The sequence below is a fragment of the Phycodurus eques genome, chromosome 7 (genome assembly GCF_024500275.1).
Source record: "Phycodurus eques isolate BA_2022a chromosome 7, UOR_Pequ_1.1, whole genome shotgun sequence".
In the NCBI taxonomy this organism is placed as follows: Eukaryota; Metazoa; Chordata; class Actinopteri; order Syngnathiformes; family Syngnathidae; genus Phycodurus; species Phycodurus eques.
Genome location: NC_084531.1, coordinates 12,098,873 through 12,115,547, shown reverse-complemented (window position 1 = coordinate 12,115,547; position 16,675 = coordinate 12,098,873). Strand labels below are relative to the sequence as shown.

Here is a 16,675-nt window from a genome sequence, read left to right as displayed (position 1 = left end):
ATGGACCGTAGATGATGAAATCCCTAAATTCCTTGAAATTTTACGTTGAGGAACATTGTCCTTAAACTGTGTGACTATTTTCTCAAGCACTTGTTCAGAAAGAGGTGAATTAGGTATAATTAAATATAGGTCGAACATGATTTGCAAATCATTGTATTCGGTTTGATTAACACAAAAGTCCCAACTTCATTGGAATTGGGGTTGTAAATACAAGTATACATATTTAGTCTTGAAAATTACATTAGAATGTGGTAGGTTTTTTTTTTTGAACACACACGGCTGTTTGCTGTAGTACCAGGACTGACCAGTGAGCGGCAGCATGGTTCCCAAATGACAGTCCAACGGATGTCCAATTACGATGTGTAAAGGACCGCATTGGGGTGGGGGTGGGGGAGGGGGGGATTTAGTACTCTGTCATGTCCCCGTTTCTTAATACTGGTTCTGGGTCAAATTACTACAAAGCAATAAGTTTGCCTGATGTAATGTGTTTTATTTCAATGTATGACGTGTACACTGACATGAGAGCGTACACCAACCAGTGAACAATACAAATAAGCCCCAGCCGCCACATACAACCTCCAATTGAGAAGCTGTCATACTGTATTCAACCAAGTGTGATTCAAGGTTACAGTATATTAAAAGATGCATGGAGGGGGGAAAAAAACCACAAAAAAAAAAAAAAACACTGTGACTATACAACAGGAGCTTACCAAAGTGCTAAGGTTGTTTGAAAAATAAAATGTTTACACACAAAAAAAATTGCTGTAAGACCTTGTTGAGTAACATTTGCAAATACAAAACAACAACCTGAAACGTGCTCTCACCAACAAACTCACATAAAATAAGGTAAAGCCTAGTAAACAAAACTGCCCTCACTGGATACTTTATTAGGTATGGTTTCACAAACTGCAGCGGCGCAAAAACATGTACACACCCCTACTCAAATGCCAGAATTTTTTTCATACAGTATAAAAAAATGAGAACAAGAATTATTTCAAAACTATTTCCACCATTGATGTGACCTATAACCTGTATAACTCAAGTTTTTCACCGTCTGCTATTTCAAACTGTTCATAATTCCTTCCACCTTGTCTGTCACACTACAACACTTTTCCCCACATTTGGGAGATTTTATGATGGTCTGATGAATCCAAGGTTGAACTTTTTTCCCCATACTTCCAAAAGGTATGTTTGGCGCAAACACAACACTGCTCATCACCAAAAGAACACCATACAAACAATGAAGGTTTTCTTCAGCTGGAACTGATACAGGAATTAGGAGCAGTTCCAAACAGCAGTCAGTGTTACCACTAAACCTTCAAGCTTCTGTTAGAAAGCAAAAAAAAAAAAAAAAAAAGTCAGGAAAGGCCTATTTTTCTAGTTTATCGGCGTTACTTTAAAAGATAGTGCTGGTGTGTGCTCACTCCACGTTTGAAATGAGTTTAAATGTTATTGGTTAATTCTAAACACAATTAGAGTTATAAAAGGGTGTGCGAACACATTTCAGTTGTTTTTACTTCCCCTCTCAAAATTATTTCATTTTTTGTTTTTTCTTTCAGAGTTGTATTTTTAGAATGCTTGATCTTGGTCTCTTGTTTTTTTTTTTTTTAACACCACAAAAACCTGCCATTTAAATAGGTGTGTGTAGAATTTTAATACCCACTGTGCATGCTAGTTATCTTGACACCATCATGGATGATAATTTAACTGTTTTATTTTGAATTTAGTGATGCCAAACTGTACCTTATCCCAAAGTGTAGAAACACTTTACAGTACAGTACAGTATTTCAGCCCTCCACAAAAAAAAAAAAGATTTTATTTGTACAGGTGTACCTAATGTTGTGGTCTGAAAGTGTACAAGATGATCTGTGAGATAACCGGTATATAAGAGACCATGTAATTTAAGTTCATAGTTTGGCTTTGGCCCTTTTAACACCCACACTTAGGGTCTAATGATACACACCGTCTGCACTGAAGCATGAAGACACAGACACACACACACACACACACACACACACACACAGGAAGACATCTACTTGTCTGGCCCCTTGCTGTCCTCGGTGTCGTGGTGCCTCCTGTCATGGGGGGGGCCTCGATAGCCTCTGTGTTCGCGCCTATCGCGGCACTCCTGGCACTCTTCTCCCTCCTCGTCATCCTCGTGGATAATCTCCACCTCTAGGCGGCCGATGTAGAGGGATACGGCACACAACCAGAAGAGAGCCACGCTGCCCACCACGGCCCCGTGGATGAGCAGGACGGGCACGGACAGCAGCATCAGCCTCCGCAGCGCCACGAGGCTGCCCACATAAGAGGCGCCGCCGAAGGACACGCAGGCGCCACCCAGGATGAAGAAGGCTGTGGGAAAACAGACATTGTATCAGTACAAAGCTCCAATTCATTTTCTATTCAAGTGATTCTGAAAGGGTTGCACAGGTCAGTTGCATTTAACTTTTAAGTTCAATACTTTTGCATTTCATCATTAAGAACTATTTGTTTTCAAACATTTAGGTTTTTTTTAATTAAACGTGCTGAATGAGGTATTTAACAAAAGTATTATTTCTGAGAGGCGTTTGTATTATTTTGTCTGTCTAAAAAGCCACATCCACAACTCTGCTTTGCTCAGTTACCGTATGCCGCCTCTCGTCCGACTTCACTCTGCACGAAGGCAATGACGCCGATTCCGGTCGCCAGCAGACCATTACGAAACCATGAGAGGAAACCTGCACGACATTCAAAACCCCAAGTCAGGGACAGGATGATTGAGGATTCACGCCATTTAACAAGCAAATAACAAATTTATGTAATCTATACAAAAATTACACTGACATTATATATATATGTACACATGTGTAGGTAGTATATGTTTTTTAAATTAATGTTGTGAATAATGACAAATAATTTGAGTCAAGAACCAATAAAGTGCATTCTAATGCAGTTTTGACAAGTACTGAAGGAAGGAAGTCAGAAAAGTAGTTTTACGCAAAGGAAGGAAAGAAACTTTTTTTTTTTTTGACTCAGGCCAATTTAATTTGACCTCCTCTCAACTATTCAATGCACGTCCAACTGTTCAGTGTTGCACTGCTCTTTGAACAACTTTCAGTTCTCGAACAAGGAGCTGAACAGTCATGAATGACCAATACATTTCCTGGATCAATTTGAATTGGTATTTAACAGTCCTCTTCCTCATGCTGTTCACATTTTGACATCATGAGACCAAGATGACGCCTAACTTTAAACAACAGCACCTCGACAGTGCGGGGCTTCTGACAAGATGCTCTCGAAAGGGAAGTGGCCACTGAGCTTAAGAGTGTCACACAGTGCTCCCAGCAGGTTGTAACAGAAATACAGAAAGACTGGAAGTGTCACAGAAAGGCATTGAAGGCCTTGGAAATGTATTGGTCTGTTTGAAATGTTTCTGTTTGGGAACAGCCGGATGTGCAAAAAGTATTGAAACAATGAACAGATATTGAACATTGAATTCAAAAGTTTAGAGAAGGTGCATTTCAGTTTCCCTGGAGAGGTTATTAGTGTAAAGTAATCCCGCGCTATATCCCGGTCTACGCTTTGCGCTTCCGCTATACTGCAGATTTTTTTCCCAAGTGTTATTATAGTTGTTAGTCTAATTTTTTTTATACTGTTTGAACAACATATTCATCTTATCCATTGCTGTTTCTCGCTCGCTCAATGTATTACACACTGAAAAAGTCTTGAATTTACTTAATTCATACATAAGTTGCACATGATTAAAATGTGTTATAATAAAATTTATTTTTGAGGAAGAGGAGGAAATAATGTCAGTTTACCACATTTTAATCATGTGTAACTGAAAATAAGGTACTTTTTCTGTGCATGTGTTTGTATTTTTTAAAAAACATTTAAAGACTTAAATGTTTTTATTGTAAATGCTATAAAAACATGCCTTGGGTCAGAGTGTAAATAGGGTATTTCGATATCACAGATTTCTCTTCTCGCGGGGGATTACTGCATTTTAGGTACACCCTGAAATTTCACCCAAGAGCTGCCTATCCTTAAAGGTCAGATGACAAAGATGTTATGGAGTCAGTTAAAATTCATATTTGCATTGTTTATAAGTTATGTGCGACACGGTGGCCGACTGGTTAGAGCGTCTGCCTCACAGTTCTAAGGACCGGGGTTCAATTCCCGGCCCCATCTGTGTGGAGTTTGCATGTTCACCCCATGCCTGCGTGGGTTTTCTCCCGGCACTCCAGTTTCCTCCCACATCCCAAAAACATGCATGGTAGGTTAATTGAAGACTCTAAATTGCCAGTAGGTGTGAATGTGAGTGCAAATGGTTGTTTGTTTATATCTGCCCTGTGATTGGCTGGCAACCAGTTCAGGGTGTACACCCGCCTCTCGCCCGATGATAGCTGGGATAGGCTCTCGCCCGATGATAGCTGGGATAGGCTCTCGCCCGATGATAGCTGGGATAGGCTCCAGCACTCCACGACCCTTGTGAGGATAAGCGGCTCAGAAAATGGATGGATGGATATATGTTATGTAATACATGCACGTAACTTCCAGCAAGTTTTCAACCATAGTTTAGCTAAAAATTTAGTTTTTATGACGCATATTTAGTCCTCCCCGAACATACCCGAAGCTCAAGACACCGGGGTGTGGTTACGCTATCCACCGCAAGGGCTACCAGAAGGCACGTTGCAATTGACAAACACAGCGCGCTACACTCAATACGCAATGGCGAGCAACGTGTTGGAATATGAGGAAGAGGAGGATATCGACGTATAGGAGCACCCAACTGAACTTGGCATCGTCAAACCGTACACGTTTGAGCCGATCAGGAGGTCGGAACCTGACAGTGACGACGACGAGCAGCCAAGTAGCAGCTGCACAACAGAAAAAGAGAGTAGCCACCGGCTCCATGTGACGGTATGTCAAAAGCATGTCTCTTTATACAGTCATGGCTTAAAATATGGCACCCCATGGGTGCCAATATTTTGGAACACGACTATGTATTATATATTCATGTTTCAGTGACACAGCACAAGCTTTTACATAGGATGCAGTATTCCTATATATTGTGTGCCCCTCGCTCAAGTAGCGTTATAACATGCTGCACAGAAAGTCTGTTGGCTTGTCATATAGGCAAAAGTACAAACGATAGTACTGAAAAGTACTGCGTGGGTCTTTTTTTCAGACTCCCCAGTGCATAGGAACCATAATAGAGTCGTGGGTATATACACAAGGAAATCCTCACCTCGTCTGTGCCACTTCGCCGCTGCGAGATTGAGTTCTCTTGCTGGCGGTTGAGGTCCGGATGGCCGCAGGGAAAATAGTTGGCACCGCAGCTGGTTTCAGCCTCTACCTCTGTATCCAATGCTTTCTGCTAAGTCTTTCTCAAAACACGCCGGTTCGAAGTGATCGGCACAGTTTGGAATGCTTACTCGGCACCCATAGCTGACCACGTTGCTTCCCCTGTCGATTGACTTTCCCTATCCACTGGTCACGTTTTCCTTTTTCACTTGGAAAGCCCCAAAAAACTCTTGCCACTGCCTGAACCATTTGTACAACCAAATGGCACACAATAAACCATCGTGACGTCGTTAAATCATGAGACAACAAATATACAAGGACGGGAACAACAGCACACAACCCCGAATGAACAGGATGTTTGGCTAGTGTGACGTCAAAGTGCCGGAAAGAGACAATATTTTTTTTAAAAAATCTTTGTCCTTTGAGCTTTAACTGTTTGCCAGTAGTGTATTTTACACATTTAATCCTTTTGGGTAACCAGAAAATGTTCGAAATGGTACTATCAGTCCCTCTAAAACCCGGAAGTCGATTTGAATACAAACGACAATGCACAATCTCTGCCACTTTTTCCAACTTAGCGTCCTTGTAGGCACTGTGTTTGTTTAAAAGCTTAATTGTCGACACAGCTTTTGTTGTCATTACATTGTGCTTTCTAAGGTGAGGCCGGTGTGTTTTTCTGTATTTTACGCTTAAAAAAATAAAATAAAACAGGACTGGTTGGAATGACCCAGGCGACTTATGGGAAGTTGCGGTCTCGCTCATGTGGACTTTGCTACATTACCTGTTTCGTGAGACTTCCTTAGCATCTGCAAGGGAGGAAAACTAATTAATTTCAACGCACAACAAACTAAACCTTCCAGTTACTTCGTTGACTACCAGAGCGTCCGCCTTATCGAGGTCTGTGAGCGGGCACTGCTGCTGCGGTAGTTGTTCCGGTGGCCGGCTCTTCCCCCACGGCCCCTTCTCCGTGAGCTGCCGCCGCGCGGTGCCCGGCAGCACGCCGCCAGGAGGCCGCGGCAGCCCCGCGACGACACGGGACAACTCGGACGCGGCCAAAGGCAACTGCCGCCGCATGAACAAGCGCAGGAAGGCCATCACATCGCTCGCGGAAGGATAGCCAAAATCGAAAGAGTTGTCAGTGGGGCGAGGAGGGGGAGTAGCATAGCACGTCAACACGACCTCGATCGGAACTCTGAACTTTGACGGAGTCAAAGAGCAACTAAAAGAGGGAGAGCGACGCAGTAGACCGGGTGAGTACAATCTACGCAGCGCCCCCCCCGTGGTTGATAAGAGAAGACATGACAGAATATAGTCAAACACACGGTGACGCCAGTGAGTCAAATACCAGGGAGAGAGAGAGAGAGAGAGAGAGAGAGAGAGAGAGAGAGAGAGAGAGAGAGAGAGAGAGAGCGAGAGAGAGAGAGAGAGAGAGAGAGAGAAAGAGAGCTACGCCAGGGTACTGTAGAAGCCTGGCTAACCGACATGTGCTTAAGTGGCGCCCATGTTGGAGAGGTCATCATTCCCACAGAAGGCAATGCATGGACATTAAATTAAGTCGTAACTTGCTTATTTCTCAACCGATATCATGAGGTTTACTTTTTTTTTTGTCAACGCCAAAGCGTGTGCTATCAATACATACAATATTATAAAAGGCCCCCAAAAATATTTTTCATATGAAAGGTTACTCCCAGGTCCCTTGTCGTAATTCTACTGCGTTGTACACAACCGTATGCAGCACAATGTACCGGCGTCCTTGGTCTTTTGGTTTTCTTGTCGTTCACACACTTGGAATGCGCTGACGACTTTTACCCTTCCTTGCTTAGCATCACCGTAGGCACACATCTCAAAAGGGGCGTGTCGTATCTACATACCTATTCATATCTATAGACAGACAGACCCTAATTCCAATGAAGTTGGAACATTGTATAAAATGTAAATAAAACCAGAATACAATGATTTGCAAATCCTTTTCAACCTATATTCAATTGAGTACACTACAAAGACAAGGTTTTTTTTTGTTTTTAACTGATGAATGTTATTGTTGTTTTTTCGTTTTTTTTTTTTTTTTTTTTTTGCAAATATCCTCTCATTTTGAATTTGATGCCTGTAACAGGTTCCAATAAAGTTGGGACAGTGGCAACAAAAGACGGGGAAGATGAGTGCTCAAAAAACACCTGTTTGGAACCTTCCACAGGTGAACAGGTTAATTGGAAAAGGGTGAGTGCTATGATTTGGGTATAAAAGATACATCCCAGAAAGGCTCAATTATACACAAGCAAGGATGGCGTGAGGTTCACTACTTTGTGCACAACTGCTTGAGGAAATAGTCTAACAGTTTAAGAACGTTTCTCAATGATTGCACAATTGCAAGGAATTTAGGATTTCATCATCTACACTCCATAATATCATCAAAAGATTCAGCGAATCTGGAGAAATCTCTGCACATACGTAAGCGGCAAGACCGAAAACCAACACTGAATGCCTTGACCTTTATTCCCCCAGGAGGCACTGCATGAAAAATCACTGTGTAAAGCATATTGCCACATGGACTCAGGTACACTTCAGAAAACCATTGTCAATGGCCCGCTATCAGTCCAGACCTGTCTCGGATTGAAAATGTGTAGCCCATTATATAAGCACAAAATATGATAAAGGAGACCCCAGACTGTTGAGCAACTGAAGCTGTACAAAAGCAAGAATAGGAAATAATTCCACCGACAAAGCTTCAAAAATTAGCGTCCTCAGTTCCCAAACGCTTATTGAGTGTTGTTAAAAGGAAAGGTGATGTAATACAGTGGTAAACATGCCTCTGTCCCAGCTTTTTGGGAATGTGTAGAATATTTGCAACAACAAAAAAAGTTTATCAATTTGAACAATGGACTAGCTTGACTTTGTCGTGTATTCAATTGAATATAGGGTGACAAGGGTTTCTGTTTTTTTTTTTTTTGTCCCAACTTCAATGGAATTGGAGTTTGTAGACAAACGGAGAGAAAAACCATCATAAAAATCGAACGCTCTACATTTCTTTGTATGTGAGCAAACTTAAATCCAGCGGGGGCTCAAACAATTATGTCCCCAAATGTTGATACATAGCGCTCGTGTCCAGCCAAAAACCCCTGTGTCAAATATGATCTGTTTTTCACTAAGGATAGACCGGGTATCTGGTTTGGACGCTATCGGCAGCTGTCTTTTTAAAAAAAAAAATTTGACGGTCAAAAAGAGATCAATGAAAAACTGGGTAAACTTCAGGGAACTATTTATTTTTTTATTTACATTTTCAATTAACTTCGTAAGAGATGCTGCTGATCCTACAAACTCCCTGCACTTTTTGTTTTTGTTTGAACCTAAAACAAAGATGAGTGAAAGATTAACATTTCAGTTAAATTGAAATTTGGGAAAACTTTATTTAGTGTAGAAAACTTTAGGGAGCTATATATATAAAAAAATATATTTTTCATTTAACTTTGAAAAACGCTGAGTCTGGGCGCTCCCTGCACTTTGTTTCAGAATGTTAAAACAACATGAAAAAAATAAAACTTTATTATACTTATAAACTTCATAAAACTAAATTGTATTATTTAAAAGAGTGAAGGGTGGAGTTTATATTATTTAAAATTTTGACATCAATATTTTCACTTTTTCTGCAAATGAATATTGGCTCCAAATATCGGTTATCGGCCTCAGTGACTACTAATAATCAGTATCAGCCCTGAAAAAAACATAACTGTCTAGCTCTATTTTTCACAAATCGACACTATTGGTTCGTTGCCAAATGGGTATGTTATTTTTTGCAAATTATTGACCAATATAAAGTGTTGAAAATGGCTTGCTCTCGTTGACGATGCAATGTTAATGGCTCAACAAACGTAGGTTTTTGGGGGGATTTTTTTTTTTTTGGGGGGGGGGAGGGGGGTCCTGAAAAGTGGTGGTTTGGAGATGTGAGGTTTCCGCTCGATGTCAGCGATAGTTTGTGAGAGACATATTTTGTACTCGCATTTCCTCAGTGACGTGGGTTGACGTTCGCTTCCTGAGGGTCTTTTGTCTTTTTGGGGGGGCCTCTGGGACTTTGAAACAACTCCGCCTGTCATACCTGATTGTTCAGTGTGTCAGGAGCTCTATAGGAGCCTCACATGGGGAGCGTGTGTGTGTGTGTGTGTGTGTGTGTGTGTTGACAGTAGGGTCTTTACAAGGGCCAAAAGCTTTGATGTGATTTACAGCTGACCTTCGCTCGCTCTCACGCCACCGTCCCTAACACAATGGGAGAGCAGCAGGTGTTTGTACACACCGCACACATTCACAATTGGTTACAGTGGGATTTCCAAGCCTTGAAAAGCTAGATTTCTTCCCCCAACAACTTTAGGAAGCATCGTGCTTTTCCCTATTTGCAGTATTTGAAAAGATTCAAGAAACATAGCATGCTATGCATGTGAACATGCTGCATAACTACATAGGTTTGAAAGCCTGCTATGTGATGTTTGTGTTGTATAATTGCACTTTCTGCTTGTCGTGTCCCGAGTCAGGCGGAGCAGCAGGCAGGAAATGAAGTTTTATTTCATTTGAACAAAAAACAACAACACCAAAGCCATTTGGCAGGCAAGCGAGAAAAAATGTTTACATGTTTAACAAATGATTGATGCGTCATGACAACAGCAGGGATCATAGGGGCCATGACCTGATTGGTCAGAGCCACACTGAAAATAATTACAACTCGTAACTACATCAAATACAGTATTACAAGAAAAAGTCTTAATTTTATCATCATTTTATGGGATTGAAGGAAAAAATCAATAAATTAATTTTAAGAGAATCACATTGAAATATTACCAGAAAAATAATCTTAATATATTGAGATTTTATAAGAATTAAGTCATCATATTCTGATAATAGAGTTGTAATTTTATGAGAATAAAGCTGTACTACTACTACTACATAATAATTTTAAAAAATATATAATAATAATAATAATAATAATAGAGGGTGGGTTACAAGTTTCCATACATATGGTCTTTACTATGTACTTTTTAATGTTTCAATTACTCTAAAAAGATGCATTTGAAAAAATGTTAACTTTTTCCTAGGGCTGTAACAGTTTTGCTCACTCCGGTCAGATGACTGTCACCGGAAAAAGTAGTCACATGACAGGCAGTCGGAGGAGGCTTGCTGAGGAAATATCTTGGCTTCTGTTTTTTTTTTTTTTTTAATGAACTTCTTTTTGGAGGAACACATCTGGGAGTGGGAAGGGGCATGTCGCGGTTCTGCCATTTCAAAGACAATGCAGTTTTGTGCCTTAGAGTACCGCGATTTTCAGATTCGATACTGTATTGTTACAGCCCTACATTTTCCTATGTATAGAGGCTTGTAACAATATGATTGTTATACCAGTGTAATAGCTGTGTTAAGATGGGAACTGTTGCGGATGTTGTCAAGTTAGACTTTAGTATAAGTTTAACAAGCAATGAAATGCTCAGCATTTGGTCACATGGACATCATCACTAACGAACACTTGATTGTGTCAACGTTTGTGGCTGTTCTTGAGAAAGAAATACACACACTGAAAACACCTATTTTTGTTAGCTTTGTTTAATTATCAACTAAAAGTGACACATACTTAAAAGACTGCAAAAAAAGCCACCACACTGGGCAAACAGCACAAGTCCTGCTAATGTTTTGGTTAAAAAAACATTTATGTGTTTCAAGGACTTGCTGTGTTTGTGGGCCACATGAAGGCCGGCATTCACAGAACAGTGCCATGGCACCATGTTGGCTGTACAACTTCACTGCATCTTACCAAAAGGTGTTTTTACTGTTTTTGAACCTCTTGTGTTGCTAAATATGACTAAAAATATGATATATTATATAAGGTGACCAAAAATATTCAAATAATATGAACAGCTCTCTTTATCATGCAATGCAATTGTACGAGTACTCCTAACCAACGTCAGAGTAGATTTATTATTTAGGCAAATCCTGAGGTTTCTAGGGGCCCCCAAATTGCTCATAAAAAACAGACCAATAAAGTTTCCTTTCATTTAAAGCAGTTATTGCTTTAGTCTCAATCCGCTCTATGCGTAACGTCACGTGACCAAACCTGGAAAACAGGTTAGCGGATTTCATCTATATGCTACGCTAACGAGCATGACTACAGTTTGATGACATGATTGTTTGAAGTCGAGCTTGTTAAAACTGAGTTTTCTTTATGGCTGGTGTCTTAGGACAGAAGTTAAATACATGTACTGTATATCATTTATACAAATGAGCTATGATATGTTTAAACGAGCGAAGCCTAAACATTGAATATTGTCATCTTTGGTGGCTTTGTGTTGACATCTTGTGTTTAAAAAAAAAAAAAAAAAAAAAAAAAGACATTGTACATGTTTAAAGTTCCTACGGGTGCTTTGTCACTGTCGCCTTCGCCATTCACCCGAGTCGGGAGGAAGTGCTTCGACCCGTTTTGCCGAATGCAGAAGTAGGTTGCGCATATACTGGGTTCACACCCTTCAAACACGTCAACATGTTTTGTCTATCATCGTTTCGCTGGTGCAATGGACTAGTTCATCTTCTTCCTGCCTACTCACTACTACTTGATTCGGGGAAAGGGTATCATAACAGACTTGTTGTGAGGAAAACTAAGCAGAGGTATGTCAGTGGAATGAAAAAGAGGAGAAGGCAAGAGGAAAACTGTTTTTATCAAAGGTTTCAATCTTTTTTACAGTGACACTGAATGTGTGTAACTGACATGGGTGACACCTGTCATCATTAAGATGTGACTAATAAAGCGGTCAAAATGGTAACTCTGTTAAAGGGACAGTTTGCAATTTCCCTCCCGCCCAGAAATTCTAAATATGTGTTAAAACTGTCAGCAAACCTGACAGTAGCACATAAGTGCAATGAGCTGTGGGTAAAAAAAAATCTGCACACCCTGGCACCATTTTGTGCATTCAAATCTACAAATGGTACAAATTCTACATTCCAATCAGTTTAAACACGACACATTTCCCCTTTAAATGTTGATTGTTCTTTTGATTCACTTGTTAGATAATAATCCTCAAGAAGGATTTTAAGGACTTCATCTTGAGAAATTGGAGAACTTTCTCAAATTCACACCTTTTAGTTGATAATAAACATGAATAGGCTATCTTTGAAGTACACGGATGTGGCACACCCTATGACTGGGTTGGCCTAGTTTACCTATGACTAAATACGTCCCTCCTCTCCTGCCAACTACAACAACAATAATAAACATGTTGAATTAGTATCTCTCTGAAATAATTGCATATTTTTGTTTTGTCAAGGCAGATTTTCAGATCATATTCAATTGGATCGTGCAAGTGTTCCTTATGTTGAAATGCATACAAAATGGGCTTTTAGACCATAGGAAGACCCAGCAAAAAAAAACAACGTCAGCAATCGCTTGGCCTTCCACCTTCCGTTGACTCTCCGCTGCCCTCTCAGCTTTATTCTGGTGGTGTGAAGAGGAAAGGGGGACAGGAGGAGGAGGCGGAGATGTATACGTGCAGAGCTGCACTACTCTGGACGGCTCGAGCCAGCTGCATAGGGTGCGCTGACCTTGCATGGCAAAGAAAACACTGTTATTCAGTTAACTGGAACAAACCCAATGAGAAAGTGCAGCACATTTAATGACAGCGACAAATGGATGCTACTGGAAGAATTAAAGGATAAAAACTATCCATGTCAGTAAGCTCTTTCAAAGGATGCATTGTATGATACAGGATGCGAAGCTCGTTGGGGTTATTTAATAATGCAGGTGTGAGAATGCACATGTTTGAAAGCTTGTCCCCCCCCCTTCATAATGTGATGTCATGATACACAGGAACCCTGATTTATTTTGTTTGCCACCACAACAGCTCTGATGTTACTGACTTTGTCGGCCACCTGCATCCTGGCCTGATGGTTCGCACGTCATGTAACTTTATTCCTCTGAGTTTATTACTCAGTGTTGTGAAAATAAAAAGAAAGTGTTATTGTCGCACGAATATTCCTCCAGTGTAGCCCATGCCAATTTATGACTCATCTGTCATAGAGTAATCTTTTACAAGACAAAACAGAAATGTACCCAGATTCTATTACACATTATCAAATGTACGGTTGCATGGGGCATGTGTTGCAAGTTTAACTTTCACAGGGAATGTGCTGACCTCAAATGAGTAACATACACATAAAATGCATTCGTACAAGAGACTGTGTAATTCTTGATGAGTCAATCCAGAATCAGTAAACATATTCTGACCCCCGCCCACAAAATTTCCAATAATCCATGCACAAAATACGGAAACATGCTTTTAAATTCTAGTTTTCCTGAGACAAAATATACTGTAACTGTAGATGTACTAAAAGTGGTTGCCAAATATTATATAAAGTGCCAAATTACTCTTGAATACCCCTCTTTTCTCCTCTCTCCCTCTTGACGACGAGTTTACATATCAAATATCACAGATGAAATAACTTCTCCAGTAAATCAGCTACCGCCAGGGGGTACAATCCGTCCCACAGGATGAATTTGAAAGCGAAAAATTCAAATAGACATTATTATTAAAACGTATTATGATTCTGTAAAGATGGAATGGTAATAATTCCTAGGTCTTCATAAGGTGTTTCAATTCTGAAGTGCAATACTATATTTTACAGTTCCAAATACCTGTGACTTAGTTTTGTGCCTTAAAATACAATCACTGTGATAAGTTATGATGCACACATTGTAGATGACAAACTGAAGCAAACTATTCTCAAGAAATCTGAGGTTGTTTTGTGAAAGGATTTTTTTTAAATCAGTAAATATACATATTTTCCTAATGTATTTGATGAGTTTTTCATTCAAACAAAGGGGAAAATGTATTGTTATTCATTTATTATATCAGGTATGGTAAGATTTGAGTGGTCTTGCCCCTTTGACATAAAATCTTGACATCATAAAAACTATGTTGTTGATGGTTGAACTGGATGAATCAAATTGTTTGATGATTTATTAGGCGACTTGTTTTTCTTGAAAACGTTAAAGAAATATTCAATAAATGGTGCATTTTTCAAAAATGCTGGTGCCTAAATTGTCCTCCAATTCCTGACTTAACCTGATACAGGGACTTGCCAGTTCACAGCGGCTCCGACAGACAAGGTTTCGAGGTTATGAATGGTGCACAATGAATTAGTTTGTGCAGCGGCGTAAGAATATGTCGTCACGTGCCACAGGAAGGCATACTTACTGTTTTTCATACAAATATTTATGGTAAGTATGTATCGAGATATTAATTAAGTACAACTGCTAATTGTCTTAAAATAACAGAAAGGAATTTCGGACAACTAATAAAAAGAAAAAGAAAAAATCACATTTGGCGATACATGGCCATGCTTTGTTTGTTTGTGAAGAATTCTGCCGAATATGTGGAAATAATTCAATAAATAAATCATGTCTTAAAGCAATCGAAAATGGAGTGATTTACTTGGCTTCACAGAGCAGAGCCACTGTTGATTCCGTGTCAACTTGTTTGCTTTCTAAAAAACATTTTGAAAAAATAAAAAATAAATAGGTTTCGTGATTAAAACAATGGTAGGATCCAGCTCACCCACGACCCTAATAAGGATTTAGAAAATGGATGGATGGAATACTAAAATATAAATAATAAATACATTTGAAAATTTCCCCCTAACCAATCAAAGAAATATAGTCAAATGCTCATCTCTCTTTTCTGTAGATGTTTAAATGTCAAATCCTGGGCCGTGTGGAGGCTGAGGCTAATGTTGCATGACAGTCCTATGTCAATACTTGTCCCTAATCCCTGCGGGTGACACAATAATCCTCGCATCCTGAGCCTGATTTTACCTCACTTGCTCCCTCTGTCCATATTGCATACAAGGGAACAGCAATGTGAGCAATCTCGGTTATCCTGGAAACAAAATCTTCATCATCATGTGTGAAAGTTGTCGCCTTGCACAGCAGCATGTCACTAAGGGCCCCAGAGTAGAGAAGTGACATTTTGAATACTTTACTGTGGTTATCGCTATCTAAATGAGGCCTGAAAATCAGTTGAAATGAGTCTCACTGCCGCACGAGGAGGTTAGCTCTCGACTATAGGCCCAGTACACAAATAAAGATAATCGTCTTTTTTTTCTCCCGATTTTGCCCCCTCTCGACCAAGGATGACAAACACCAGACTATTTTGTATTATAAGATTATCCTATAAAATTATCCTGTGGTCCAAGTTCTTTTAAGAGTGAAATTGTCACGATAATAGGGTCAGAAACCTATCGAGACCGACAATCTTGACTATTAAACGTGTTCTGCAATATATTTACGACCATAAATCTTTGCGTGTGAGGCAAGCCAACTAATCCGGAGTCATGACTCCGTGAATTGTGACATGAAATGGAATGTAGCCGATCAAAGAAGTGAGCTGATTGAAGAACAACGAAGCGGATGTAAACAAAAACAAACGCCCTCCAAGATGGCGCATTGGTAAAATGGCAAGAAGTATTTTCTTTTCTGACAACATCACCATTCTACAACACTCACGCTTCTGGTCAGAGCAAAACTTGTTACAGGCTACTCTAGCGAAACACGCCAGCGTTGGGAAGTAACTAATTACATGTAATGAGATTATGTAATCTAATTACAAAATGTATGTAAATGTCATCCATTACATTACCGACAGAAAATATGTAATTAAATTACAGTTGCTTTTAGAAATTTCCACTATAACTTTAGTTACATTTGAAAAATGGCCGCAAAAGCCTGGATTCTTTTTTTCACATCACTTCCGCCTTCTAAAGATGATGCTTGTGATTGGCTCTCTGGTCATGTGCCATTCTGCCTTAGTCTCAAACGTGACATATTTTTCCAAATATGAGCAAATATCGAAGTGCCACCTTGTGGTGCAATCTATATCTTAGATTTGTAAAAGGATAGACTCGTAGTTACAGTTTTGAACACATAAAAGAACACTGACTTTTGAACGGTGTAATTCTTTCGAATTTTTGACGTTCTTTTGGAACGTATACTTATCTGTGTTGTCATCCATCCATCCATCCATCCATCCATTTTCCGAGCCGCTTCTCCTCACTAGGGTCGCGGGCGTGCTGGAGGCCATCCCAGCCGACTCTCGGCGAGAGTCGGGGTGCGCCCTGAACTGGTCGCCGGCCAAATGCAGATCATGTTTTAGGGTCAGTTATTATCGGTTATTTGTGTAAAGAACAAATAAGTGGTTAATTCCAAAATAGTGATGTATGGTTTTAAGCCACTATTTTAGAGGAAACATCCAAGGGTCCTGTTGATACATTCGTCCAGAATGAAGGAACGTTATTAAAATGTCATCAAATGTAATGAGTTATATTATTTGTAGAAAGTAATTGAAACGGTTTCACTACTATTACACTT

General features: G+C 39.9%; 1 protein-coding gene across 1 annotated transcript; it reads right to left on the bottom strand.

The window, feature by feature from the left end:
* Nucleotides 1-469: 469 nt before the first annotated feature.
* Nucleotides 470-6,526, bottom strand: tmem160 (transmembrane protein 160). The gene is made up of 4 exons (XM_061682489.1): nt 6,166-6,526; nt 6,071-6,095; nt 2,628-2,720; nt 470-2,355 (listed from the first exon to the last, which is right to left on the bottom strand). The coding sequence occupies exons 1-4, from the start codon at nt 6,382-6,384 to the stop codon at nt 2,033-2,035; spliced, it is 660 nt and encodes a 219-aa protein (XP_061538473.1). The 5' UTR covers nt 6,385-6,526; the 3' UTR covers nt 470-2,032.
* Nucleotides 6,527-16,675: the final 10,149 nt, after the last annotated feature.